The sequence below is a fragment of the Thunnus albacares genome, chromosome 9, assembly GCF_914725855.1.
Source record: "Thunnus albacares chromosome 9, fThuAlb1.1, whole genome shotgun sequence".
NCBI classification, from domain to species: domain Eukaryota; kingdom Metazoa; phylum Chordata; class Actinopteri; order Scombriformes; family Scombridae; genus Thunnus; species Thunnus albacares.
In genome coordinates this window covers 25,453,451-25,480,902 of record NC_058114.1, presented here as the reverse complement: position 1 = coordinate 25,480,902, position 27,452 = coordinate 25,453,451, and the positions used below count along the sequence as shown (strand labels likewise).

Below are 27,452 nucleotides of genomic sequence, written 5' to 3'. Positions count from 1 at the left end.
TTTAAAAAAAGCTTGTATCTGTATTTGATCTGATATTAACATTTTATCAGCCAACACTATAAACTGCCCTCTAATCATTGCACTGCCTCTGATGCCACAGAACAACATTTTTTTTGTCTTCATGTACTTAGGATAATTTAATATTTTGGGTTCATCAAGGCCCACCAGAGATGGGTCCACAACCTGTCCTCATATGTGTGTTAAGAAGCACTGATCAAGAGATTTTTCTCGTTGGCTGCTTGTGTAGTATTAAGTTGATACTGTGGCTTGTGATTATGGTTGCTGAGAGCATTTTCATATATTGGTATTCACTGAGCTCCACAGTTGAAACCTGGATGAAAGCTCTGTGTTAATGAAGAACAGTCGTGCCTGAAAAGTCACCTTGGTACAATAAATGAGTAGACATTGGAGCCCTGCAGTGTGCGAGCTGTTTATTTATGTGTTTGATTCATGATAGCTCCATGTTGCCATCTTCTGACGGGGCTTTGAATTTGTCCTGTGCTGTAAGACAAAGATCATACAGTGAGTTCATGCTTTTACAAAAACAGCCTTATGTTGGAAGTGCTGTAAACCAAACTTTGATCAGTCAAATTGTGTTAAAATGATACTGTTCAGCCATAACAACAAACTGGAGTTTTGTGTGTCCCTGCATAATCACACATATAAGGAAAGGTCAACCTCTGCCTCAGTCTAAGTGCTTATAGTTTCTCTGCCCATCTGGTCTCGCTGTGGTCTCCAGTGTTTAAATGATTGAAGTACTGTATGTAGAGATCCTGTATATCTCACAAGTGATGGATTAGTTATATGAAGTGATAGCAGGGTTTTGATTTATCTTTTAAAGTGCTTTAAAGTTCTACAAAAATAAAACCCACTACATATTTTAAAAAAGTATTTCTGTGTTACTGAGTAGGATTTTGACTACAGCCACACTGTCTTTGAAAAGTCATGTTTACCACCCTGATGGAGCTGTGCGGGAGAGGCAATGGGACATAAGATATTTATTCAATTTATGTTGTTGTAGTTGTAAATGTGTATAAATTAAACAATAATACCCTTTTCTGACCTCTGTGTGCTGTTGTTTTTTCTACTAAACAGAAAGAATCTATTTGCTCACAAACCTGAATTATTTTACTGACCTTTTGTACTGTTTATATGTACTGTAAACACCACACAAAGACAACATTAAACAGTCATGCAGATACCTTTAGGACAGTCAGAGCTTTATCCAGCTGCAGCATCTAAATCACAGAGCTGCTGGTCCATCTGGTGTCTTCTGGATCTGGTTGTGCAGAGGTCTGATGATTAGACACTCTTTTAGTGCAGAATCAGAGACCCCTGCTAAGCGCCGCGGACGTAGCTGAGGAGAGCTGAAGGAAAAGGAAGCAGGATAGGGTTTGTTTGATTTGGTCATCATCATCACCACACTATCCCCACAGAATCAAACTCATGACACTTACTGGCCTATCAGATGATGTGTGGATGATCCAGTTCTGCAAACACCATCTCTCTTAAGACATGATCCTGCCTGCAACTAGAGTTAAAGATATAGATTATATGTTACAGATATAAGCACGCAGCAACAAAAAGACACCTCAGTGGATTAGCAAAGAGACTCTCAGAAGGTCTGTGACTGTGTCATAGTGTAAATGTTCCCTCTCACAAAGTGGAACTGCAAAATTTTACATTTGTTCACATCCCAGGTTTCTTTGAGTTGGCAGAATTTACCGTGGTGGTTGCCGTGTGTGGTTCCTTTGAAACTGCCTGATTCCTCCTCACCTGAGAAACGGGAGCCTGTGGTCTATGCGCTGGGACACAGCTATATGACAAGAATATTGATCAAATTTAATGGTCAACATGGTAAACAACTCTAAAAGGAGACACAAACCATCAGCATCGTGAAAATAATTTAAGTTTAAAATGTTACGTTTACCTGTTAGTCTGTGTGTTGGGCCTTAAGATGTCAACAGAGAAGGGGCAACATATGTTTATCACAGACACCTAGTCAAAGAGAAGAAGATGAAGTAACACCGTGTATCTAATTTTTACTTGTTTTTTGTTCCTGGGTAGAAAGTGTTATTTCCTAATTGCTTATGCCTAAGAAGTATAGAAAATGGCTGTTATTCCCTTTAAAATTAGCTTTTGTGAGCAGGACAGTGATATTTTGAAATGAACCTATTTGCACATTTTCATTCACATAAAGTCAGAAAAAAATCTAAATGAACACGTATTTATACTAAAGTTATATAAAAGTGAGCACAAAGGATTTAGAAGTTTGTAGTTATTCAAGATTTACGATTATACTGTAAATCACTCTCACCAATCAGCCCCCAAATATAGTCTTCCATCATTGTATCCGGTGATTCATATGTTGTTTTTTTCTGACTTTATGTATACTGACTTTTTGTAGTTGTCTGCCAGCCATTTGCAAGTTTGTGAAGACTTAAAATATTTCTCTCATTGCCACAAACACACATTTATGTTGTCAATAGATATTCTGCCACAAATTCCCTTTAATGCCAATATGGAAAGTCAGGTGTTCAGATAGGGAGACGATGCAAATTCGATGTTTCTCCATTGGAAATAGCTAAGTTTCAAAATATCACAGACCAGGTCACAAAAGCAAAGTTTGAAGGGAATAACAGCCATTTTATTTCTTTTTAGGCTTAAGCAATTAGGAAATATCACTTACTACCCAGGAACAAAACATAGTTACATAGTGCAATCAGCATTCATGACAGCTGTGGCTGACTGACAGCTGGCTTAGTGCTTTACTTTATAACCAACAACAGGGGGCGCTGTGAGCTCTCAGAAACAGCTTCACTTCCGGGACAATGATCATCAGATTGTAGCAGCGGCACCGAGCAAAATCCCAGGTAGGTGAAAGGATCTTTTTTGGACAATTATGGGGATCGTTCAGCAGATTGTCAACATGTTAATGCTCATATAGACCCGTATATATAAGCCATGTCTGGTTTTTAGCGGTAGTTTCATTCTAGCAGCACCAGCAAGACGCCAAAACTCTCAACAGATTCAACTGCAAGTAGCTTTCATTTGTCACAGAGCTGTTGAGGAAATCATTAATGCAAAAAATCCAGTATATGACAGCTTCAGACCCATCGAAAGCTTTAAGCTAACTGAGGCTATCTGTATTCAGGAGAAATGATCTATCACGTGATAAATAAACTAGCAAACTCTTGACAAAACATATACTTTTGTCTTTTTATGAATCTCATTAGGCCTCCTTTACTCTGTTTAATGTGTCCAGTTTTTCTATGCTGGGATTCTCTTTGGCCCCTTGTCTGCTGTGTGGTGATTTGATTAAACCTAAATGAATTATTTAATTCAGTGCCTCTCAAACCTTTTCACATCAAAGTCCCCTGAACTGACACAAATTAAACCATGGACCCCTGTCTGAGGAGATTTTTGCCTTTTAGATGTTTTATTACAGAAAGTGTACGAAACCCACGACCAAAATAGTCATACATTCTGTCATTGTGTTTCTTATGGATGAAATTGTAGTGAAAATAAATCATTCCCCCTTTTTGGGGGTCCCCGGACTGCAGTTTGAGAACCACTGATTTAATTAATGTGAATGTGCAGTATGTAAGCTCAAGACTGAAATAATGATGGTATTGAAACTAGATTTTGACATTATATTTTATTCCCTAAACTATTCAAATAAATTAGCACAAACTAGTTCACACCAGTAAGTCTGGAGTTTTTGGGTCTGTGGCAAGTTACCTGGTTGGTAGAAAAGCCTTGTCTGTAAAGCTGTGTGTGTGGTTAAAATAACAGTGAGTATTGAATTTGTAGTGCACCAGCGACTGTGAGCAGTGGATGAAATATGCCTACACATAAATCTGACTATGTGTGTTTGTGGTCAGGGTGATGGGGCCAGACAGTGCCCCGGGTCCAGCTGTGCCCTGGAGGAAGGTGCTATGGGAGCGCCAGCCATTCCCTGATAACTATGTGGACCAGAGGTTCCTGGAGGAATTGCGGAGGAATGAGGGCATCCGGCAGTACCGCTACTGGGCTGTGGTGAAAGAAGCAGGCTTTGTGGGACAGCAACTGTCCTGCGTGGCCATTTTCATCACCCTCTGGCTCTACATGGAGCAGGTAAAGCTTTAGAAAAGCTCCATGGACCTTGTAGAGCACACTGGGTCTTTCTGTATGAACTAATGTTCATTAAATGCGTAATTAATCCACTTCTCTGCTTTCCTCTTAGGGTCTCCTGTCCCCTGAGACACTGCTGTGGACCAGCCTTGTATGTGCCCTGCTGGGGTATGGACTGTACCAAGCCTTGACGTCTCAGGTTGAATCAGGGTGTGAGCCGCGGACTCGTCTGGCTGACTTACAGAGTGCCACTATTTTCCTTTCTTTCACCTTTGGCTTCTCGCCAGTTCTAAAGACACTAACAGAGTCCGTGAGTACGGACACAGTGTATGCCATGTCCGCTGTGATGCTTTTGGCCCACCTGGTGTCGTTCCCTTACGCTCAGCCCTCACCCCCGGGTAGCCTCTCCTTAAATGCAGCCTTGTTTGCATCTGTGTGTTTAGCTTCCAGGTTACCCGGCGCTCTGCACACCTTCGCCATGCTCAGCTGTGCCCTGGCGGTGTTTGCCCTGTGGCCCTGCTTGCTGCAGAGGATGAGGGAGAACGCTCCTCGCCAGTTTACTGGAGTGTGTGTGGGAGTGTGCATCGGAGGCGTAGGTGGACTGGGGTCCCAGTCATCAGGCGGAGCTGTGCTCTTCGCCCTAGCGCTGATGAGTGTTACATTGCTCTGTCCCCTGCTGTTAGTCAGGCTGCAGAGGCACAAGGACAACATCCAGGGACCCTGGGATGAGGCTGAAATTCACGAGGACCTCAGCCGCTTCCTTCACTAACGGACAGAGTGCAGAGTTCTCCTGACCAAACTGACTTTTAAGATGTAAGCCAACGGTAAACTTTGTATGAATGAATTTACAGTCAGCCTGAAGTATTATATCGGTGCTGTACATTCAAACGGACAGATGCTAACTCTTATCATTGGTCCACATGTGTTTGGACAGCCATGACAACTTATTCTCTTCTAGAGAATATGAAGATGTTTTTAAAGTTCGAGCTGCTACTGTCTTTCAACTGTTGACCTCAGAATTTGTATGAAAAGTAATGTGCAATGCTGTCTTACATTACTGTACACACTCTGATGCTATGCACCTATTTGATATCAGTGATGTTTTAATTAATGTGTGGGAGATTCCATTATGTATAGTATGTTGTTGGTGCTGTGACTGGATGGACAGGTGCACTGTGTTTAACTCAGTGGCTTGATGAACAAGGGCTCTAATTCTATTGCAAACTATGTTGAAATTAAATTTCAGTAGGAGAATTGTTAGATTTTAAGGGATTTTGCCATAAAGAGAATTCTCATTGTAAGTTATTTAATAAAACACTTAGGGATTATTTTCTACCTGGACTAAAGTGAAACTGTAATACACAATATTTCAATTATAGCCTCAAATTTACTGTCAGAGGTTCATTTTAAAGGTGCAGTGTGTAAGATTTAGTGGCATCTAGTGTTGAGGTTGTAGATTGCAACAAATTGAAGATGACCTGCTCCCTCTTCAGATATAAAGGGCTCACTCTAAGGTAACGAAAACGCAATTCTTATTTTCAGGTGATTATAAACTAATTAATACATATTTATGAATATTATATTCAATTTCTGCCAAGTCCATTCTGCTAGATGCTACTAAATTCTACACACTGCAGTTTTAATCTATTTAACAATTTAGGCCAGCACATTTGTACCTAAAAACTGAATTTTGACAGACTACTGAGTTTTCAAGTTGTGTTTTGTCTAGAGGGCCAGTTTGCTTGCTTTTATTTAATTTTACAGTCCTCCATCTAGACGTTACTTCCTTTCTAATAATTTGGTATCATACATACAAACCCGGGACCACCAGTTCCCGTGGATCATTTAGTGCAGAAAACTGCTGCAGGGCTGCTCTGCAGGGACTGAAACCTTCAACCACGTTGGCTTGAGCCCAAACCTCAGCCGGTGACGTCACACAGTAGGCGTTTTGCAGTTGATGAGAAACACCTGTTGTAATTTTCATGCTGCTTCCAAATTTCCGACCTACAGGGAGCAGCACAGCGACAGTTTTCTGCCATGATAGCTGCTGCTGCTGAGATTTAAGCTAAGTGGAGTACTTTGATTAAATTCCGCGCCACTGAACTCTCCTGTTTAGTTCAGCATTCATTGTGAAGGAGACTGGAATCATTGCATGTTTATTTTTAGGTTTTTGTTTTTGTTTCAATCCATAAAGTCCAGCTACGCGTCGGTACATTTTCCTTTCTTGGTTCTGGCTTTCAATGCAACATAAACAAACCAGACTATTGTTTTAGGACCCTTCATGTGAACCAGCTTTCCAAGAAATTCATAGCGTGAACACGAAATAATGTGTGTCACCATAAAGCTTGAATGCAGTGACAGCAGTGAGCGGTGGACGCTAGGTGTCGTACCTTCACCTCTCCTTTCCTCGGCTTGCTATGAAATGTGGCGGCGGGCTTTACAGCTGGTTTTGACTGCTGTGGTGGCGCCATGGTGTAAGCGGCAGATGAAGCCCGACTTTAACACAAAGTTCAGTCGAGCAGCCTGTATCTGTGCGGCCTCCCTGCGCCTCAGAGAGCCGGGTTTCCACCAGCAGGCAGCGTGCGGCGTAGTAACAGCACGTCACAGGCTGGATGGATGACATGCTGTCTCCCCCACGTGCAATCAGATCACGTCTTAATCATATCGTAAACTCAATAAATCAATAGGCTACTGATAATACAGCACACACCAGGGCACTAATTATGAGCTAAGTCAAAAGACATAGCCTTGGATACTCACCAAAAGTGTTTTTTTTAAATCTATAATTGGAGGAGATATAACATTTAATCGTAATTATTATTTAATAATTATTCTGATAACTTCTCATGATGGTGAATGGTATTAGTGACTGAGACTGAATAATCTTTATTTTGCTGGGGACCCCTAAAACGCCCATAAGGTCCCATAAGACTGCTGATATACACCACTAGCTACACAAGTGAATAATAATAATAATAATTAAGTGGAATACTAAGTCATAACGTGATTTAATGGATTAAATTTTCTTTTTTTCATTTGAAGCTTTTCAAATAAAGGACAAATCAAGATACATGTTCAAAAATAAAAACACCTGTTTATTCAAAAACAGTAAAAATAGTGCATTTATTTCCTCTTATTGTAGAATAACTGGTATTTTTATTTACACAACGCTTAGGCACTTGAGAAAAGGCAGCAGACAGCCGAGCACATTCCAGCATTTATGGCCAGTGATAATATGTACAAAACAGACTCGAGACTCAGTGAATTTTGCAGACTGCAGCTCCCAGAGGAGTCACAGAGAAGCCCAGCATAGCGCTTCAGCTGGATTACACATCACACAGGTCATGGTTGTCTCTGGGGTAGCAGTCAGCTGCAGCTGGATGGATCACTGAGGCAGATGGGTAATGGAGTTCTGACCCATAAGGACCGTTATTTCACATTTGGGATTGCTGGCGGATGCCTCCTGGAGAGAAGATTAGATCAAAGGTTTTTCTGTATGGTTCAATATAATATAACTGTATTAACAGAACATTCATGTAAATCCCTAAAATGACCATATAACACAGTTTCATCAGCTATCATATTTTTTTAAGTCTAGCTATACAGCGGCTGGGTCTACTCTGGGTTATAACACAGGTCAGGACTTTAACTGAATCTTCAAATGGAAAGAACTTCAAGCTCTCCAGCTTTATATGTCCATTTTATTCCTGAATGGATAAAAAAATATTCAAATAAAGCAAATATTTAAAACACAGACCCACATTTCTACTGCAGCTATAAAAGTGTGCTGGCCATCCAAGGAACAGTTCTGAAAAAAAAAACTGGCCCATGCTGTCACCTAATTGCTGACCCCTGGTTGAGAGGCGTGTCGTGAAAGATGTGAAAAGCTTTTTTTAAAACTGTTACATGGTTACATGGAGTACTACATGGGTTTGGCAGAATGTGAAAGACGAAGAGTGGAAAAAGTGGTGAGTAAGGTTGAGGAATAATGATTACTTATTACTCCTAAACATCAGAGAGATGCACAACTTTGCAAGGAGCTCATCAAGAAGTTGGAGCTGTGTGAATCAGGGTTCACAGTTTTTCCCTGCTCATAAATTTCCATGCATATACTTTTTGTATTTTTATTTGGCCATATTTTTTTGTATTTGCCACAACGCCACATGTTTTATTGTTACATATGTTTCCAGTGACTTGACAATGATGACAACAAATATGTAAGACAAAAAATAGACTCATAGAAGTAACCTCATGCCCAATTTATATCTATAGTGGAGGGACAGTGAGTAAGGAAAAGAGACATTATGTTGGATGGAAAGTGTCAGGAGAGGAAAGAGGCAGACTGTATGCGGGAAAGAACCTAAAGAACCATTGGAGAGCACAGAGGAAATGAGGCAGAAAGAAAAAGGAGAGACAGGCCAAAAGCAGGGGAGGAACCAGTGAAAGAGGAGAAGTGAAGAAATGTACAAGAAAAAGAAGTAGGGGGAAAAGGAAAAATAACGGCTATTGCATGAGGGAAACTGGGGAAGGCAATAAAACAAATGCATGCTTGGAGAAAGAGGGAAAGGGGGGATGAAGACAGAGAGAAAGATGAAAACTTGACAGAGTGCTCAGCCTGTTGTCTCTGGCTCCAGTAGAAAGCTGCACAGAGAGAAGTCCTGTCTACTGAGGCTGATGGGAAAGAGAATATGAGAAACACATTTTCCAGCAGACCCCCACCCAGCTCAAATAACAACTCCCTGTACCCCTGTGCCTCTGCAGTGCAAAGTCTGATTGTGAATATGTGAGTGTGTATATGCATATATGCCAGTTGTTATGCCAATGTTTGAGTGACAGACCGGAGGTTATGATGATATAACCGCTCAGATTTCAGGACCTAATTGTGTGGTTTCAGAGCTACCTTGGCACACAAGGTGGAGCACGGTGGGGTTGGCCAGCGAGCTGCTGAACGCCGTCGGTACTCGGGGAAGCAGTGCGTCCAGTGTGAGTGGGAACCCGAGGAACAGGTGGGGCATGGCCACGAGTCACTGGCTTGGCACCAGTCACTGACTTTTTAGGGCTGTGTGGAGAAGAGGCCCGTAAGTGATAGCCATATGTAACACAGATTTATTTATTTTTATTTACTGCATGTATCTACGCATCGTTGTAGTCCAACTGTGTGTGTGCGTCTGTACCTGGAGGGCTGTATCCAGGAAGAGTCTACAGGTGGAGGCAAGGGGGTGGAGCAGGTAGAGGTGGAGATCTCTCCAATGACAGCAAGCGCCTCCTTCAGGGCATCATGTTTGCGGAGCACTTCCTCCCGATGCTGCTGCTGCTCCGGTGACTCATCCATCAGTGCTGAGCATTCTCCCAGAGCGTAGAGCTGGGCCAGGAGCTCCGAGCTAATGAACTCTTTCACCTATGGAGAGGGATTATAAACAGCTGTGACAAGTCAAAAATGTTAAGACTTTGTAAAGTGATACTTTACTCTGATTTGGGATTATGACTCTAAATTCTTAAAGGGGTGTTGAAAAATGTTTTTTTTTCCCCCCATGGTTTCTTCTTTCTTTTTCACGTCATTGGAAAATACTCAAATAGGGTTTCAAATTGTGAATACTTGTATTGTAGACAAAGGAATACAGATTTCACTGGCCAAGTTATGACAAAGATTGATGATTGATGAAAGTCACTTTAGAATGTTTGAGAGGAAGAAAGACTCAGAGAGAAAGAGAGCAGGTTTTGCTGGAAAGGAAAAAATGATTAAACATTTAAGAGTCTGGTCTGGATAGCTTACGCTGTTGATCATGAGGTGCATGATGGCCTTTGGCATTAAGTCCCTGATGGTTTTGTAGATGATGCTCATGTACGAGTCAACCAGGTTACGAATGGTTTCCACCTGGCGCTCCAGCTGGGGGTCTGTGAAGTTTTCTGGAGCCCCGTTTCCCTGTCCATCCACCTGGGTGACAGACAGACAAGATGGAGTTTGGAGTAATTGCTACATACACTACATACAGATTGTGGCTTTTTTTTTTAATTCAATGATGTATAGTCCAGTGCGATGTGCTGCAGTGACTCCTGAGCTAACACAGCTGCTGATTTCATGCTAATACAGATGTGTGAGGCGATAAAGATTGGTCTCATGTATTGCCATATCTTGTCATCTATTCTATGCTGGTGACGAGCAGGAGTACAGAGCCACTGTGGTAGGAACAAAGAGAGCAGAATAGAGGGGAACACAAAAGAGGGAGCTAGGCAGGAATGGGCAGAAGAAAGAAAAAGGGGGAGTGGGTGAGGGACGAGGAACCGCTGATTAGAAACAGACTAGAACACACACACACACATTGTAGTGACATCATGGGCCAAGAATGCTGTGCTGAAGAGCCAACGACAGAGCGAGATGGAAGGGGTGGGGGCCTTGCCTTTTCGCTTTGGCAAGGGAGGAGAAGGGGGAACATGGACATAGAGAGGGGGGTAAGGGGTTATGGCAAGGGTTTAAGGTTAGCAAAGGCTATGAGTGCATACATCACAAAGGCAAGGTGCAGGCAGGTGCAGCTCCCCACAGCTAAGGTCAGGGTTGGGTTTAATTAGGTTGACTTGGGGGTCAGGATACTAACGGTGACTTTCTCAGGGTAGACTCCGGCCCGAAGCAGAGAAGCCTTCCAGCTGTCCAGCTCGTCTTGAGTGTTACAGGCCAACTCCAGGCATTTGTAGTCCTTATACACGTTCCTGCAATTCATTTCAATACTGTCAGATGCCTTAAAAAACTACACTAGCCAGCGATAACAGTTTAAATTCAAGGGGGCTTTCTACAATATTCACATCTTAAACAAACCTGTAAGGATAGCCAATGAGCCAATCTCACCAAAACTTTATGTCATAAGAATATTCAGTACATAACAAGATCATCATGATGTGTCTTGTACCCAGGTTGATCACTCTGGTGCTCCAGGTTAACACTAGCATACACAATGTTTAATGTCATATGTGACAAGCAATATCCAAGATAGGAAGACTGGCATTTATAATAAATCTATATAAAGTAATGAAAAATAATTACTGGTTTCTCTGATGAACTCAGTGTAGGTGATGTAGCTACCGTTTTTATTCACAATGTGTGGGATCATTTTCTGCTCAGCGACAATGTTAGGATGTTAAAATTAATTTTTAGCTGTAGGCTGTCTCCTCTTTCTTACCACAAATAAACAAATATCTTGTGTGGAAAAACAAAAACAAAAAGTCTCTGGTATAAAAAGAAACGTCACAGCTTTGTGCTCGATCACTCAATTCAATTATCACTACGCTCGAGAGCTGCTATTTTTGAGATAATGCCAGTCACCTATTATGAATCAGCAAAGAAAAAAAATGCACCAAGACCACATGGATGATTTTGATGTTTGTGTTCTAATTTCTTAATACCTCATTTCACTCATCTGTCGACTCATTTCGTACACAAGCCAACAGGATGACCTTAATGGGTAGCGGCACATCTAGATCACCCACCTTTTTTAGGATTGGACTTCTATGTGTAACATGTCAACCTGGCAGATATGAGTAGATATAATTATAGAGAATATTCCTTGACAACACAATAAGCTGTGAGCTTAAAGAGTTTTAGTAGTCTCCAGACAGATAAAACTAGTCCCTATACACAGGTGCTGATGAGGGAAACACTGTAATTATCCTTTAAAAATTCTTACATTTCTCCCACATCTTCAATTTGGCTCACTTACAAAACTTGGCTTTTAAAGTTGTTCATCTAACACATTTAAATAATTGTGTTTGCATAATTAATTGATAATTAACATGAAACTTATGTTACTTTGCTGCTACTCTACATAGTTGTCCTTTGAATACCGCATAATGAGTTAATGAAAATGTACTTTTATTCATTATTTGTTAACCTGTTCCCTATTATTTGGTTTGCATTATCAAGCAATTTACAGAAGATACTAAATAAATGTTGGCTGAGTTTGTGTGTGAATTACTAATGCAGGCTGTCATTTGACTCTCCTTTAGTTTAGAGGGTCAGAGACTAAAATTAAGAATATGTATTGAGAATAATTATAGTCCAAGCAGTCCAAGTCTCCCAGCCTGGTGTGATGTTTTGAATATACATAATGACCACCCATTTGGGAAGTACACTGGCTGACCTGTGTCGCATTCCCCATCTTGTGTAAATTATTTGATGCAGGGGTAACACAGTTCATTGGTGCAAAAGTGATCTATGTGAGTCAGCCCTGTATTAGTAACCACTGGTTGACCACAGATCCTCAGTGGAAAAGGGGTATAAGAGTTGAGCCAGTCTCCCCAAAATTTGGTGTGTTAAATGCATTATGGTATATAATACAAAAGCATGTAAAGAGAGAACAATTTACTGACAAATACAACATAGAGACATACTTGCAACAAGGTAGATACACACCTACAGACACACATGCACTCATACAAAATAAAACAATTTCCCAAACCGCTATGCTTGACAAGACCTCCCTCACTGCAACTTATCCCCTCATCTTCATCATCTATTTTCTCCCTGTTTTTTTTATTCCTGGGCTCTTCTTTCCCTCTGTCTTTCCTTTTACACCATCATAACATCTTGTGCTGTGTGGAGACAGCAGAGCAAAGCAAGAAACAAGCAAAGGATCTGGAGCAGGCTGTGGCCCATCTGTTAAACATTTTTCTTTAATCACTCAGTTGTTTCTTTCCTCCTTTTGTTGTTCCCTTCTCACATTCAGAACACATAGCAATTAACCTCAAATATGTGAAACCTTTTTGTGTGTGTGAGAAGATCAAGAAATAGGCTGTCCGTTTGTAAGCATATGGCTGTGCTACAACGGGTGAGGCTAATAAGTCAGGGCGTGGTGGCTAACAGACAGGGAGCCAGGCCAACGATGACAATACTAGAGTGCTATTACACTAGGATCAGGACGCTAACATACGCACCGACAAGCGAGCACACATTAAAATTGTTCTCTATGCTGATTTATCACTCACACCAACCATTTTTTCTAATCTCCTTCGCTATTCTCTCCTCTGCTTGTGGCCAGTATGAGTTTTTTCACTCATCTTGAGGAATTCCTGCACAGAGCCCTGACTGCTTTAGATTTGAAGAGTTTCCTGAGGTTTTTGATTACTGTCAGACAGGGACAAAACCACTGCAATGTCTGCCACACACACACACACACACACACACACACACACACACACACACACGCAAATACAGAAAGAGAAACAGAGAGAGTGAGGGCGCAGGAAAAGGGGGTGGGGGGGTGGGGGGGGCGCCATAGGACAGACTTTGACACATTCCTGGCCGATGGCTCTGATACTCTCTCTCCCGCTTTCTTTCTCCTCTCAACCCTTCCAATTCTTCTCTCTCCCTCCTTTTTGTGGTGAGTCGAGCAATTCTTTCCAAACAAGAGCAGCCTCATCTCTGATCCAAGCTCTCTGGCTTTGATTAGCTGCTTAATGAGCCTGCCGTCGGTATGCTGTGGTCTATACACACACATTGGCAAAAGGCACATACACACATGTACACACGCATATGCACACACAAATCCAGTTTGTGTGTCCGAATGCAGCATAGCACAGTATTATAAACAAAGCCCACATGCTCTGGTACAATCGGCCAGGCTTTGGGTTGGCTCCAGCTCCTAAACACTCGCTCTCTTTCTTTTTCTCTTATGCTCTCTCTTTGTTTCTCCGTCTCTCTCAATCTGTTTCACACACACATTAGACCTACAAACCAAAACCCAGCCCTGCCCTCAACAGCCTGGTATAAAAAACTACACCCGCTCCAGCACCCACTGGATATCCTTTCAGTTCCGGTGGCAAAGTTCAATAGAAGAGGTCAAAGGAAGGGCAGGACTCTGCTCTGACATCTCCTCCCTTTCTTCCTGATATGTCCACGCCTTGTAAAATATCACTACAACTTCAGCAAGCAGGTGACAAGAACAGAACTCCCTATTCTGACTCATGTGCTCACTTGTCAGAAACGCACGTACACAAACACAGGCCTCCAGTCACACACACAAACCTTGACTCTGTGTTGAAGATAGCAAAGACGAATTTGCTGGACATGAAACCCTTCTCCACGTCTCTGAGTTTTAAGTTGTCCAGAGGGAGCATGTACTTCTTCTCCTTCTCCTAGAAAAGACAAAATATGGTAAGATAAAAGTTGACAGAGGTATGCAGAGTAAAATTGGACATCATAGAGAGGTAGCACAGGTGTTGATAGCAAAAAACAACACAGACTGAAGACAGTTCACTTGGGGGCTTTAGTTAAAATAGTTGCATGTCTGGTACTAAATATTTTTCAGGCTGCGCTTAGAGAAGAGAGTAGCCAGTGGGATCAAGAGACTTGAACTGTAAAAGGAAAAGTGTCAGAGGGTGAGGCGAAGAGGAGTTGTGTGAACACTATGCTAGCAGCGCATCCGAGTTCATATCAGATTTTGTCTGCCTGTCAAGACTGACTCACATTAACAACCCGCTAACTTGTGGAAGAGAGACAGTGGACGAGGGAGAGAGAAGGCGAAAGAGATGCCATAAGTCTATAGTCTGTCATCACCGCAGGGACTTATGAATGACAGTAAACAGTTGGAAGACTGCAGCGGACAGAGTGAGCAGAACCAGACAGTATGGAGGCAGGGTACAGAGAACTGAAGCTGGGAGAGAGGGAATGAGAGAAGGAGTACGAAAAAAAAAGAGGGAGAGAGGCCGGGCCCACATGTGAAAGTCATTACTCAAGCTTTAACACAACATTTCTCCTCGAGTGAAGCCCTTCCCCCCCATCTCTCTACTCTGGCCTGCTCCCTCTTTCTAACCTTTGAGAAGGGGGCTTTCAGAAAGCTGCTTTGGTGATATTCACAGCTGTGGACTAGATAGAGATGAAGGAGAGAAGGAAAAAGAAGGCTGACTTCCATGGAAAATAGAACTAACGCATGCCTGCGAGAAAAGAGGGTTTCCTTAAAATCCTGGATGTTGTCTTGGTGGTTGTGTTTGTGTGAGTGTGTGTGTGTGTGTGTGCATGTGTGGGTGTGCACGCCTGCATCTGAATTTGAAGACATGCACACATGTGGTTTTAAATGTGAGTGTGCTGGTAGTACATTTTGGTCTTCCCTCTCTCAGTGCTCCCCTGAACCCTACGACTCTCTTCCTTCGTTCCTCTTTCCTTTTTTCCAAAGGGGCCCACTTCCTGTAACAGAGGCTGAAAAAAATGACAGAACGGGATTGGCGCTCATACTGCAACATCTGGGATCGCTTTAGACAGAGGGGGAGGAGACTGGAGAGAGTATAGGGTGCTCTGATGGGGTAGAAATAGAAAGTAGAGATGAGGAAGAGAGGAAGAGGAGGGATAGAGGTGGATAGAGGGATAGAGAGGAGTGAATTTTGTGCGATTAGATGAGGAAGGGTTGAGGAACATAGAGAGCAGGAGAGAATGTGCTGGAGAAGTGGGGAGAAACTGCAGACCACTCCAAAGTTGATTCCCCATGGGTCCCATCAACCCATATATGGCTGCTAAGTTCCTCCCTAACTCTCTCTCCATCTCTCACTCCCCTTATTTCCTTATGCCTTCCCTGAGTGAACAGGCAGATCCCTAGCTGAATGAGTGAATGTGCCACGTCAAGACTGGATACTACACCGGGACACAGCCCTGTGGACGCCTGACCCAAGATACACTGACATCGCCGGAGGAGGGACACCCGTAGGAGTGGATGTCTGATGTGCGTGTGAGACCCCTCGCCCCGCAACACAGCATCGAGACAGGATAAGAAAGAAGAGAATAACAGAGGAAACCTTTTGGTGACAACCTTCCACCACAGGCAGGACTGCTAGCAAACAACCAGAATGGGAAAAAGGCGAGACCAAAGAGAAGAGAAAGTGAGAAAGGGTCCTGCTCCGTCATCCCAGTGTTCAGACTACCTGTTCAGGATCTTACTGGTGTACAGTAGTCTGCACATTGGTTAGACTGTGCAAGGAAGCGCTTCAGCAGCCTACACGAATAACATATACATACCCACAAGACTCAGGACAACATGAAAACCTGCATGCATGCATCTACGCTGGGGCGAATCCAGTGTCTAATATTTTCTGATGTTTCTTGCTTAAATGTGTGGAAATGTGTTTAAATGTGCATACACTAACACTTACTTTTATTACTTCAAACTGTAGTCATCAACTCTGTAGTAATTCAAGCGTAATGAGATCCATTTTGTAGCATTCATCAGCTTGAGTGTCTGTGTAAATGGTGAGTGATGCATTCAAGGCAGAGAAGTTTACATACGGCAAATTCCAGCAAGAGAAGCTGTAACTAGTGACTGACTAATGTTTTACAAACATTCAAGGCAAAACAGCTGTAAACTATTGAGTTTTTATACACACACTCAGTGTAGAAAAGCTTGAAATTGACTGATTTTGCCTCACATATTGGGTATTTTGTGTTTCTGCATGTGCATCTGTGTGGCCATATGATAACTCTTGTGTTCACAGACATCATGGCACTGCTTTGTGTATGCTTGTGTGTATGTGTGTGTGTGTCCTCTAGGGTGGTTGTGGGGTATCATACATCAGAGCTGCTATGTCTGAAGCTGTGTCTTCTCTTCCTATAGACTAATGGATTTGAGATATGGAACAGGCCTCTCACACACACACACATACACACACAGGGGAGCGTCTAGATTAAGTGTATAGGCATGAGCCGTCTGTTTTTCTTCAGGCTGCCTGGTGGAGCCCTGGCAGTTGAGGGGTGAAGGAATGTATGTCTGTTCAGTGTGCTACAGAGATTAAACTCTGGACTATTAGGCTGCACTCTCAGTATGAGGTCAAAGCAGGGTACAACTGTCGTAGTACACGGAAAAGCGATGCGCCGTATGGCTTTTAAGACGTTAAAAAATTGGAGTGTGTAGAAGCGAGGGATGGAGAAGGGAGGTTGGAAGGGGAGTCAATGGGGGTAGGGGGTGGGGGGTGGGGGGACAGGGGTATTTGTGAGAGAAACTGTGGAGGAGTTGAGAGGAGAGGGGGAGTCAAAAGGGGAGGTCTGCAGTGTAGAAACAGCCATGTGGGATTTCTCTGGGCAGATCTTGGAAGCTGGTGTTTGGACAAAGCTTCAAATTTTCCAGCCAGGAATGTGCATAGTCCCAGGGAGACTGCCAACCACAGAAAGGGGGAGAAAGAGAAAGAGGGGGAGACAGAGAGAGAGAAAGAAAGAGAGACAGACATAGAGAGAGAGAAAGGAGGAAAGGAAAAGGCAGCAGAGGTAAAGAAAGAGAAAATAAAAGTTGGGAGGGGGGGCAGCAGTAGAAGAAAAAGAAATGTCTGTGGAGGTAGTGTGGGCGGGGAGAGTGAGAGCGGGAACTGCAAGAGAGAAGAAGCAGAAGTTGGCTTGCATGACAGTGTGTGTGTGTGTGTGTGTGTGTGTGTGCGTGCGCGCACAAAGTTGCATTTGGAAAAGCAGTAGATCTGATCTTCTGTGATAATATGGGTGACTGACAATGCGTTCAGGCCTTGAAAACACATAAACAGCTGATAAACTTTCCAACATAAGGGGGAAGTGCAATGACTAATCCAACTGAACCTAATTAATTGGAAAGGTTTAGACACTCATATGAGCTTTAATCCTTGTAGTCAAACATACGTGTCTCATTGTGATCTGAGTCAAAGTTTGTTGCTCTGATGTGGTCACGAAATACTTGCTTGCCTGTCTTTGTATTATTTATTGCAGATGTGCTAAGTCTGTGTGTACGTGTGAGTTGATTGGTAAATGCTTAGTAAGGGGATGACAGCCAGAGGAAACGTATAACACTGTTTGTGTACAATATGCATGCCTGGGGCTGTGTCTGGGAACACTGTGTTCAAGCGAACCAGTGTTTATCTGAAAAGTGACCGTGTCTGTCTGAGTGAGTGTATATTTTTCTCCACTATTTGCATGCCAGTTTGTTTACATCAGACTCCGCATGTGTACTGTATACTGTATATACAAGTCTGTCCACTGTGTGTGTTTGAGCGTGCATGTGTGTGTGTGTGTGTGTGTGTGTGTGTGTATGTGTGTATGTGTGTGTCTTAGTTTGGCTTGGGGCAGCTCCAGCTGTGTCAGAGTGAGCCGCTCCAAATGCCTGAACTCCCAGAAGAGGAAGAAAAGGGGGAGTAAGGGGAAGAGTGAACGAAGAGCGGGACGAATGGGGAGAGGGGAGGGCGTCAGAGGAATGAATGGGGGAAACGGAGGGGCTCAGTTGCAGGTCCAGGTGGCAGGAGAGAAAAGAGGAAAAATGGTTAGGCTGAAAGATGCTCTTCTACTTATGCATATAATGGTGTCAAATGTCACTTCCATAAATACAGGGTCCATCTGTCTGGTTTTAGCCACAACGCGGCTTTCGAACTTTAGTGTGGTTACCAAGAACAATAACTCATTTGTAAACGCACTCTACACACTGTCAATAATGCCTGTCAAACAATACAACTAAATTTTATCCACAACAGCATCATCACAAATGTAATGTATTAGTCAACGGTACAAATGTACGCACAAATGCTCTCCTCCTCTGATCTCACTTCCTGTACTCTGCCCTTCCCTCTTCACATGACATCAACTGTGACAGGATGAGACTGTTGTGGTGTGTCTGCCTGTCTACACTTGCTGTGCAGACCTTCTGCTCCTGTACAGCAGGCACAGACAGGCAGACAGATGGCAGCCCCACTGACATCAGAACAGGGACACTAGGACAGCTCTTCCAACTTCTTCAATGAAACTGCAGGGGCTTGACTGAAACTGTTGTATTTTCAATTGATGACAGATTTCCCCTTCTACTTAATCATCTCTCAACTTTCCGATTAACATACTGTTTCAAGCTGAGATGTGTTAATAAACTCATGATGACTCAAGTGTACTGCTGTGTTTGGACTTCGCTATTTTCTCATTTTAGTCCAAATTATAACTTGCTTTGATTAATCTATTTGTTGTCACGCATGATGAAAAGACAGGGGATTAGATGAAAGTGAAGGCCTTACCTCATCATCTTTGAACCAGGACAGGCTCTCAGCAGTGAGAATGAACCAGTACTCTTTGGCTCCACCTTTCATGATGCCAATGTTGCTGACAGTCAGCCAGCCCTTTCGTATGACCTGCACAACAGCCAAAGGTAAGGGTAAGGAGCTCAGATGGCTGAACTGACAGCAGCAATGGTGTTGAGAGGACATGGAAAATGACATAGCAAGGTATAATTCCTATGAAGGTGTGCAAAGCAGATCACGTAATGAGAGTGGACCTTACTAGTGAGAACAGGAGCAAAAGTTAGAGAAAGTTGACACTGGAGGAAAAAAAAATTTGCAAGTTAGACATTTGTGAGATATATGACATAGCAACAGTGAGGCAATCACCAAATAATTCAGCCATGTTTCCTGACCACCAGCGGACACTGGTCAGTGAGAAGAGGACTAGATGTACAGGTAAAGGCAAACACAGTAAGCATAGGGCCAAGCATATTTGGAGATAAGAACAGGATGGAAGAGACTGAAAGAAAGATGTGTGATGAATTAGGGAACAGGAAGTATGAGATGACATACAGATACCAAGAAATGACATACACATCCTGCAAACTGGAAAGTCTTAACATCTGCAAATATTTATGGAGCCAGAGGTAAAGAATATAAGAATACTGAGAACACTGAGAGGGGAAAAAAAGTTTGTGACATTAGCAGTGTATCAGTGGCAGATGGTGAAAAACGTGATTAATAAAGCTACAACAAGCCATTTTGCCAGTGTGCATGTTTGCTGCCATCAGTAGCATGCCAACCCACAACCCCTTAGCTTCCTGCACACACATATATCCAGTAGAGGCAGCAGTGAGAGAGTAGGCTTTAAAAGATTGGTTTCCTACTATTAGACTTGAGAAAGGGACCACACCCTGGAGAAAAACAGGAGATGAAGAAGCAAAATTAAGATAGTGTTCAGTTGTTCTTTATATTAATGTTGTTGAAGATTACACTAATATTGATAATTTAATAGTTAACTACTATTAAAGCAACATCAAAGTTGTTTGTGTAAATAAACGACACATTTTTTTGATTTTTTAAAGCTGTGCTTGAAATCTACTGCTGTTTTACAAATGTCATCCTATTACATCGAGATTACAGAATAAACACAATCATACTGGGGATTGTGTCTTTAATGATCCCAGCTTTAAAATGTGTCACAAAAATATTATGTTACACATAAATCATAGGAGATTGAGATGAAAAAAAAAAACGCCTCCTTTTTGCTTGACTACATTCCTGTGAGAAGCCAAGAACAACCCTGGTTTCATGATTTGATCCACTTCAGTAAAATCTGCACACAAACACAAAAATCTCCAATTTAACTGCAGCTATGAATGCTGATTAATGCTGATTAATACATAACACATGGGGCGGTGACATCACTGGAAATAAGAAGGGGAAAAATAAAAATGTAAGATGGATGGAAAAGGTTTAGTTCAGCACCATGCACACTCAAATTGTGCACTGCAGACAACCATTGGCTGCAAGGGTCAATTGTGAGTGTATATATTGTCATCTAAGATGTGCAAATTATCATGCACAAATATGCACGTTTGTTTTGCATTATAGTGACAAAGGCAATTCTGAATGAGAAGGGAAAACAATAGTAAAAGTGTATAGCCAGCCTTATTTTTTGGTCTGAGGGTGATTAAGTCAGAGTCAAGGTATGGTAAAAGATATGAGATATCACTGGGACACTAGACGAAAAATCAGGGAATCAACAAAGTCATTAGGATGCATCTTCAGGAGACCATGAAAGATTTTACTAAATGTCTCCTAAATATCTTAATTATCCATACAGTAGTAGATCTTTCACTCTGACTTTATCTGTTGCTATCACCATCTCAAGAGTCACGCTGCTACTGTGGTGAAAAATACTGCAAAAAGGTATTTTCCTGCTGAATTCTCACCTGGTTTCCTGAAATCCCCAGAACAACCTTCTTATTGCTTTGGTTGTACATCTGCTGGGCACTGAGAGAGAGGAAGAGCACATGTTAATTTATTTGTGTTTTTTATTTGTGTTATTTTTTATAGTTCATTAAAATATTTAGTGACAGTTTAAAACTGATGAGAGGTTACTCACTTAGTGAAGCCAACGAAATCTTCATGTTTGGTATTTATGTACGCAAGCTGTATGTCAATGAGCAACAAGACCTGGATAGAGCAGACATACATTAATTTGAGATAAACACAACCTGTACAATTTATCCAGTAGTGTGATCTCAAACTAATTTGTGAATGCAATGTCCAAATGTGTGTGACTGACCTGATCTCTGCATTTACTCTCTTGCTCTCGAATTTCAGTGGTTATAATTTTCTCTGTTTCATCTCGCAGTTTGGGAAAGGAACTAAGCTATAGAGAGAACATATCAGAAATCAGTTAAAAGGCTGTTTCAACACATTGAAACACACATCCCACAAGTACAAAACTCACACGGAGATTTATACCTTGTTGAAACACTGGTTCACGGTGGTGAATAGTTCTTGACTGACCATGTCAACGAATTTCATACATGGTCCCTTAAGCCTTGATATCTGTTTCTTCACTATTGCTTCAAAGGCCATGTCAGGAGTGAACAGACCTGTCCTATAGGGAAAGAGCAGCAGGTGGAGGAAAGGAAGAAAATGAAAAGAAATACAAAACAAATGTTAGCTTGGCTGGTGCAAACAAAAAATATCACAACAGAAAAATGTAAAAGGATGTAAAAGCATTTAACACTCATGCTCAGAACACTATACTACACCTGACTCCATGGATGTTTCTGATGGCATAGTTGATCTCTCGCCGCAGCTTACTCTCATCAGACTCAATCTGAAGTCAACCACAGTACATTGTCAGTCAGAGATGAGCACTTGGCCAAGTGACTATGGCAAGCTCTACATATGCACAAAGACAATCAAAAGCAATGCACAGAATCACACACCTTGACCAGTTCATAGGGGAAGCGCTCATGAAAGATTCGGTTGATCCTTGCACCTCCCGACAGAATCATGGTGTCTACTTTGTCGCCTGAGCCTTCGATTAGCTTCTCAAAGTCGACAGCCAGGCGCTGAACTGACCTGAGGAGAAGAAACAGACAGACCAGGAGAAACACTGATACATAAATAATCAAAAAAACAAAATCTGCATACACATGCACACAGAATGACTGACTGACTGTAGAAGTGTCTTGGTCCTGCTTGCAGGGTCATCAGGATTATATTGTTTGTACTCTTCAACCTCTTTGTTCACAGCCAGAAGCTGGCTCTGCAGATGACTACGGAAGGCTGGCAGAGTGTCCCGAATGTGGTTTGTCAGTTGCTGAAAAATAAAAATTGTGGGTAACAACACACACACATAACCTATTTACTTTTCTATGTGTGTACGTGTGTGGGTGTGTTAACCTGGTTGAGGATTCTTTGTAAATATGGTGTGCCCATGCTTGCAGCAATGTGTTTGTAGGCCGAGTGGGAAAGGAAAAACTTTTCCTCTGCAAGCAGAGCTGCTTTAATATCCTTTTTCCCATCAATGTCTTTCTGACTGCGGTTCACCACCCCTATGTAACCTGGGGAAGAAGAGATGAAAAGGGAAATGAAGAGCATGTGATCATTGTAAAGAAGACAATGTGCAACAAGAGAGAAGAACAATCAAGGGCTTTGATGTAAGACAGATTCAACTCGCATTTTCTGACGTGTCCTTGGGAACTCTTCCCAGACCGCCATTTGTTCCATTAAGACTGTAGCATACAAGCAGGAAATGAGTGTGTTTGTGCAACAGCAGAGCATGTGGTATAAAGCGGGCCAAATCCCCTATTTAATACAGTAATAGATGTAATAGCACTAGGCTCCATATCTAATGCTTCAGCTCTATGCTGCTACTAGGGCAGTTATTTCAGTGGGCTTCCATGGCTAATGCATTAGCACTATAGGAGAAGCATGAGGGAGCTTGCACCTGGTGGTGCTTTACTGCAATGCCTTTTTCCTTGCTTCTCACTCTCTCTCTCTCTCTCTCTCTCTCTCTCTCTCTCTGTATCCCCCCACCTCCCCCTTTCTCTCTCACACACACACAGCACACTTTTACTAGCCATCAGGCATGCTGGTATCAGTCCGCCTACTCACACTCTTGGCTGTTACACAAAACAGTACAGTGAATAATATAATCACTTTTGCTCTGTCTATCTCTCATTCAAATACACACAAGAACAAATGTGCACATATGTGCACAGATATGGTCATCTTTTAACACATGGCACAAGCTAATGAAATATTGTACATGGATATACAAATAGTGAACAAAAGAGACAGAGTGAGAGAGAGTTAGAGATATAGAAAGAGAAAAAGACAGAGGGAATGAGTGCTTGGTTGAGAGTGAGCTTCTGGTAGGTGATTACAGACACAATTATAACGTCAGTCCTCTCCAGAGAGCCTCCACCAGATGCAATATGACTAAATTGCAGCTAGGTGGATCAACACACACAAGAACACATGCACACAAACATAAGCAGCACACCTCTGCGTAGGGGAAGCAACCTGTTCTCTAGTATTTCCCGGGCATCTGTTCCTTCATCCATCAGGTCCAGTTTAGTGATTACACCTATTGTACGCTGGCCTAAAGGGAAGAAGAAAAACAGGAGGAACTTTTACGGCCTCAATATGTGATTTTAAAACCTGTGGAATAAGAATATTATATGACAACTCCCTCAACCTTTTAGACATTTTCCTTGTAATAATGAGATCATTAATCCTTGCTTACAGACGTCAAGGTGAAGTTATCAGCCACAGAAATGCAGCATTAAGCTGGTGTACATTCAGTGCCTTGCTCAAAGGCACCTTAGTGAGATGTCTTGCACAGTACAGTATGTCTTCTTCTTGAGCAATGGTCTCTTTAACCACAAGGCCAACCTGATGTCTTCATTACTGACTATTTTATATATAAATCAAGCTTCCACATTCCCACACCACACACACACATTTGGCTTACCCTGTGGGTCAACATCTTTGGCCAGTTTGAGTGCATCAGAGTTGGCCAGGTCAGTGTTGGCAGGCGTGACAGCCAGGATGAGACAGTTTTCCTTACAGATGAACTGCATGATCATGTCTCGTATCTGGTACTCTATGTCTGCTGGCTGGTCGCCCACAGGCAACTTGGTGATACCAGGCAGATCCACAAGAGTCAGGTTCAGCACTGCAAACACACACAAGCACATCCAGAAGAGTGCACATAAACACACACCTTATAAAAATGTCAGAGAAATAGACTTTGTGTGAATGTTACCATGTGGTGAATACATCCGTAGGTTAATAGGGACAGGAGAGATGCCCTTATTCGATCCTGTGACTCTGCACGTCTCTGCCTCTATCTCCTGGCGGATCTCATCAAAGTCTGTGAACTTCTTTCCCTTACAATGGAGAAATTCACCATACTCTGGAAAAACATCAGTTAAACAATGATACATTTGTACTGTGATCTTAATTTTAGAATATCTTAGAAATATCAAGCACATCCAGTGCATCAAAACATTTGCTGCTGTTTTATGTTTTTATGGGTCAAGTTATAAGAGCACAGAATGATAAACCATGATATATAAATACAATTTAATAAAGTCAAGTTTATTTCTGATTGCACTCTTCCAGCAAGTTTCTATATGTTACTTGAGACTGTCTTTTAAATAATGCAAATGCTGCATATCATACCACTTTGCTTCTCTGCAACAGAGGCTAGAGGGCCAAAAAATACAGGACACGGTCTTATCATTCTGAGCATTTTATGACAATTCAAGCAATGTCTCACCAGTCTGGCTCTGTCATTGTGAAATGTAATACTGCCACCTGGTGGCAGCTTCAAATACAAGCTACAAAATGACACCTGAAATGCATGGGTGAATGAGAGTGTCTTTCCTACCCGTGTTAGCACTAAGCAGCTGGAGAATTAAAGGTCTACGAGTGACAATTCCTGAACCACGTGGAAGGAAGTCTCTGTTGGAGAGGAAGCACTGAATTGGAAAAGGATACACACCCACAAACACACACACATGCAGGCAAACTGCTGCTGGTATTTGATGCCAATGCAGACTTGCATTAGATTAAAAATTAAAAATTAGCCTGACACGCACCATTTAAATGACTTTACATAGTCTACATGCCCACATAAGACCATTACACGACAATATACTTTTCTGTGAGACATAGGCCTAATAAAGTATTGTCAGAACTGTCTGACTTAAACAGTCAGCTGTACATTAGTTTTGGTTAGGTTACCATACCATCCAAAATACCAGCAACTTGATCAGGAAGGCTAGTACTAAAAGCTGAATGTAGTGTTAACTATAAAACACATAATGCACAGGGTAAAAATAATCCACCTCCTATGAAAAAATCTGATTCAGGAAGTTTGTTTTACTGCATCCTGCTCCAGATCAAACATCTGGCACAGAACTCAGCAGAGGAGTGTCATAACATAGTCATGACTGAGACAAAGAACTGACATGATAAAATATGACTACACACACAGGAAGGCAAGTATTAAGAGTCTTCTACAGTTACTGACAAGGCTTCACATTTTGGCTTGGATGCTATACTACTCGGGACAATACATGGGTCCCCTTCACTTAACAAAGCCCCAGTGTCTAGAATATAATGGTCAGAGGAAGCTAGGAAACTACTGTGACTGAACAGCATTCCTTTTTGACGGGATGGCAGCACTTAACCCCCTCATCGCATTTAACAGCACTGTCTTACTAGTATTTAAACTTTACCAAAACAACTCTGACTGGGCTTCGTTACCTTTAGACCTCAAAATTAGATCCGTGAAAGGTCAGAATAAGATTTAACTCAACAAATCTCTGAAAGGTATTGTCTGAATGACTTATATGTTTACGAAAAGCTTTCATTGTTTTCCAAGAGCCTGCCTGTGAGATAAGATGCTGTACTGGCTACTGTCATACAGACACTGCCAACTCTGGCATCCACTACTTCATACTAGCAAATATAGCCATATCACTAGTGCTGGGCGGAGACAATGAGGTATGAGGTATGAGGTATGAACACAGTGATTTCAACAGTACATTCAAACTGATTACGTTAGTTGTCTGAAGTTCCGGTTACAATTCAGTGGATACTTGTGTATAAGGCTTGTCCAAGCCCCTGCATCACAGTTGACATGGCTTTACTTTAAGCATTACAAGCACTGAACGGTAGCTATATTACAAATTCAGATTTTGTTGAATCCTAACTACAGATTCCTGTCTTATAACTTATTTTTATAGCATCAGTAAATTCATCAACCATTAATAAAACCACTACTAACAAGTTAAAACCTATGCTTTATCAGAAAGGCTTCATGCGTCATCTGTGCCTGTTTTCAGTAAGTTGATATGCACAGTTCATTCAGAGTTCACTGTATGTGGCTTACCTGCCCACAAAACTTTCCAGCACGGAGCTCTTGCCTGCGCTCTGTCCGCCCACCACCGCAATCTGCGGCAGATGGAGGCTGCAGCTCTGTCCCACGCCGCTCAGGGCTTCTTGAAGGCGGTTGACGAGCGGGATCAGCTCCTCCATCCCACGGTTGCCCATCGCAACGGAGCGGCAGCCCGTCTACCTGCCCTGCTCCTTTAACTCCTGTTTAACGCAGGTTCTACGCTACACCAGTCAACAGAATAGCTACCATAGTTAATGGTTACTTACAATTATGCTGTTTTCATTGCTGAAATGTAGAAAAACCAAAAAATTGATACTCCTCTTGAGAGTCGGTTCTTGCCGATTTTAAAGCTCCGAGTCTTCAGCAGCCGTTGGTACGTTAACTTAGTTACTGTTAGTGCGTCTGGTAACGTAAGTGTCCGACTTTGTGCTCACAGACAACGAGACCTCGAAAACAGCTTGCTATAGACATTTCTGTCTTTTAAAACTCCAAAAGCGCGCAGTGAGTTGTTTCCCTTGACCTCTGGATACATTTGGGAAGCTAACCGCTAGCTTATTAGCCGCTGCTGGATAGTTTAACAGCAAAACATTCTACTTTGACAGCTAACGGAATCAAGTTTTCAGCGCATGCGCGTTCATCGGAAAATTTAACTCGGCAACCCCCTTGGTGCTAGACAGACAAACTTCATGGCCAATTATAAAAGTACCTTAACTTATCAGACACCAGGCAAACACTCCCTCCTCCGACAGAAGCTATTTAAAAATCCAACACACCCTCTACTGCAGCCCTTAAACACTACAACCAGAACCAGCGTGTACGATTCATCTACTGTAAATAACGCGGCTGCATTCTTTGGCAGTGAGGAGGGAGCACAGTGTAGTACACTGGAATCCTGAAGCAAGTGAAAGAGAAACCGAAGGCTAAATTTAATGGGGAA

General features: G+C 42.2%; 2 protein-coding genes across 4 annotated transcripts; one reads left to right on the top strand and one right to left on the bottom strand.

Moving 5' to 3' along the window:
- Positions 1-416: 416 nt before the first annotated feature.
- dnm3a (dynamin 3a) lies at positions 417-27,330 on the bottom strand. 3 transcript variants are annotated; one of them, XM_044362040.1, is made up of 26 exons: positions 26,510-27,330; positions 25,001-25,074; positions 24,374-24,523; positions 24,080-24,283; positions 23,609-23,707; positions 22,504-22,664; positions 22,278-22,420; positions 22,044-22,179; positions 21,864-21,931; positions 21,568-21,706; positions 21,386-21,472; positions 21,203-21,273; positions 21,030-21,090; positions 19,962-19,988; positions 19,093-19,206; positions 14,126-14,235; positions 10,707-10,818; positions 9,887-10,048; positions 9,288-9,511; positions 9,014-9,172; positions 6,504-7,576; positions 1,931-1,998; positions 1,726-1,816; positions 1,458-1,531; positions 1,203-1,367; positions 417-501 (listed from the first exon to the last, which is right to left on the bottom strand). In XM_044362040.1, exons 1-21 carry the CDS (start codon positions 26,668-26,670, stop codon positions 7,543-7,545), a joined length of 2,496 nt encoding a protein of 831 aa, XP_044217975.1. In that variant the 5' UTR covers positions 26,671-27,330; the 3' UTR covers positions 417-501; positions 1,203-1,367; positions 1,458-1,531; positions 1,726-1,816; positions 1,931-1,998; positions 6,504-7,542. The 3 variants fall into 3 exon arrangements, with proteins under 3 accessions (XP_044217975.1, XP_044217976.1, XP_044217977.1); XM_044362041.1 differs by having other exon boundaries at positions 1,777-1,816; XM_044362042.1 differs by lacking the exon at positions 19,962-19,988.
- Positions 2,773-6,332, top strand: pigc (phosphatidylinositol glycan anchor biosynthesis, class C). The gene is made up of 3 exons (XM_044362044.1): positions 2,773-2,873; positions 3,885-4,116; positions 4,226-6,332. The coding sequence occupies exons 2-3, from the start codon at positions 3,889-3,891 to the stop codon at positions 4,880-4,882; spliced, it is 885 nt and encodes a 294-aa protein (XP_044217979.1). The 5' UTR covers positions 2,773-2,873; positions 3,885-3,888; the 3' UTR covers positions 4,883-6,332.
- Positions 27,331-27,452: the final 122 nt, after the last annotated feature.

Excerpts from the sequence above, each read along its gene's own strand:
- dnm3a (XM_044362040.1), bottom strand. The coding sequence starts at position 26,670 with ATGGGCAACCGTGGGATGGAGGAGCTGATCCCGCTCGTCAACCGCCTT. Across the intron at positions 22,421-22,503 it reads TACAAAGAATCCTCAACCAG|CAACTGACAAACCACATTCG; the intron begins GTTAACACACCC and ends TTTATTTTTCAG. Across the intron at positions 22,180-22,277 it reads AGGACCAAGACACTTCTACA|GTCAGTTCAGCGCCTGGCTG; the intron begins GTCAGTCAGTCA and ends TCTTCTCCTCAG.
- pigc (XM_044362044.1), top strand. The coding sequence starts at position 3,889 with ATGGGGCCAGACAGTGCCCCGGGTCCAGCTGTGCCCTGGAGGAAGGTG. Across the intron at positions 4,117-4,225 it reads TCTGGCTCTACATGGAGCAG|GGTCTCCTGTCCCCTGAGAC; the intron begins GTAAAGCTTTAG and ends CTTTCCTCTTAG.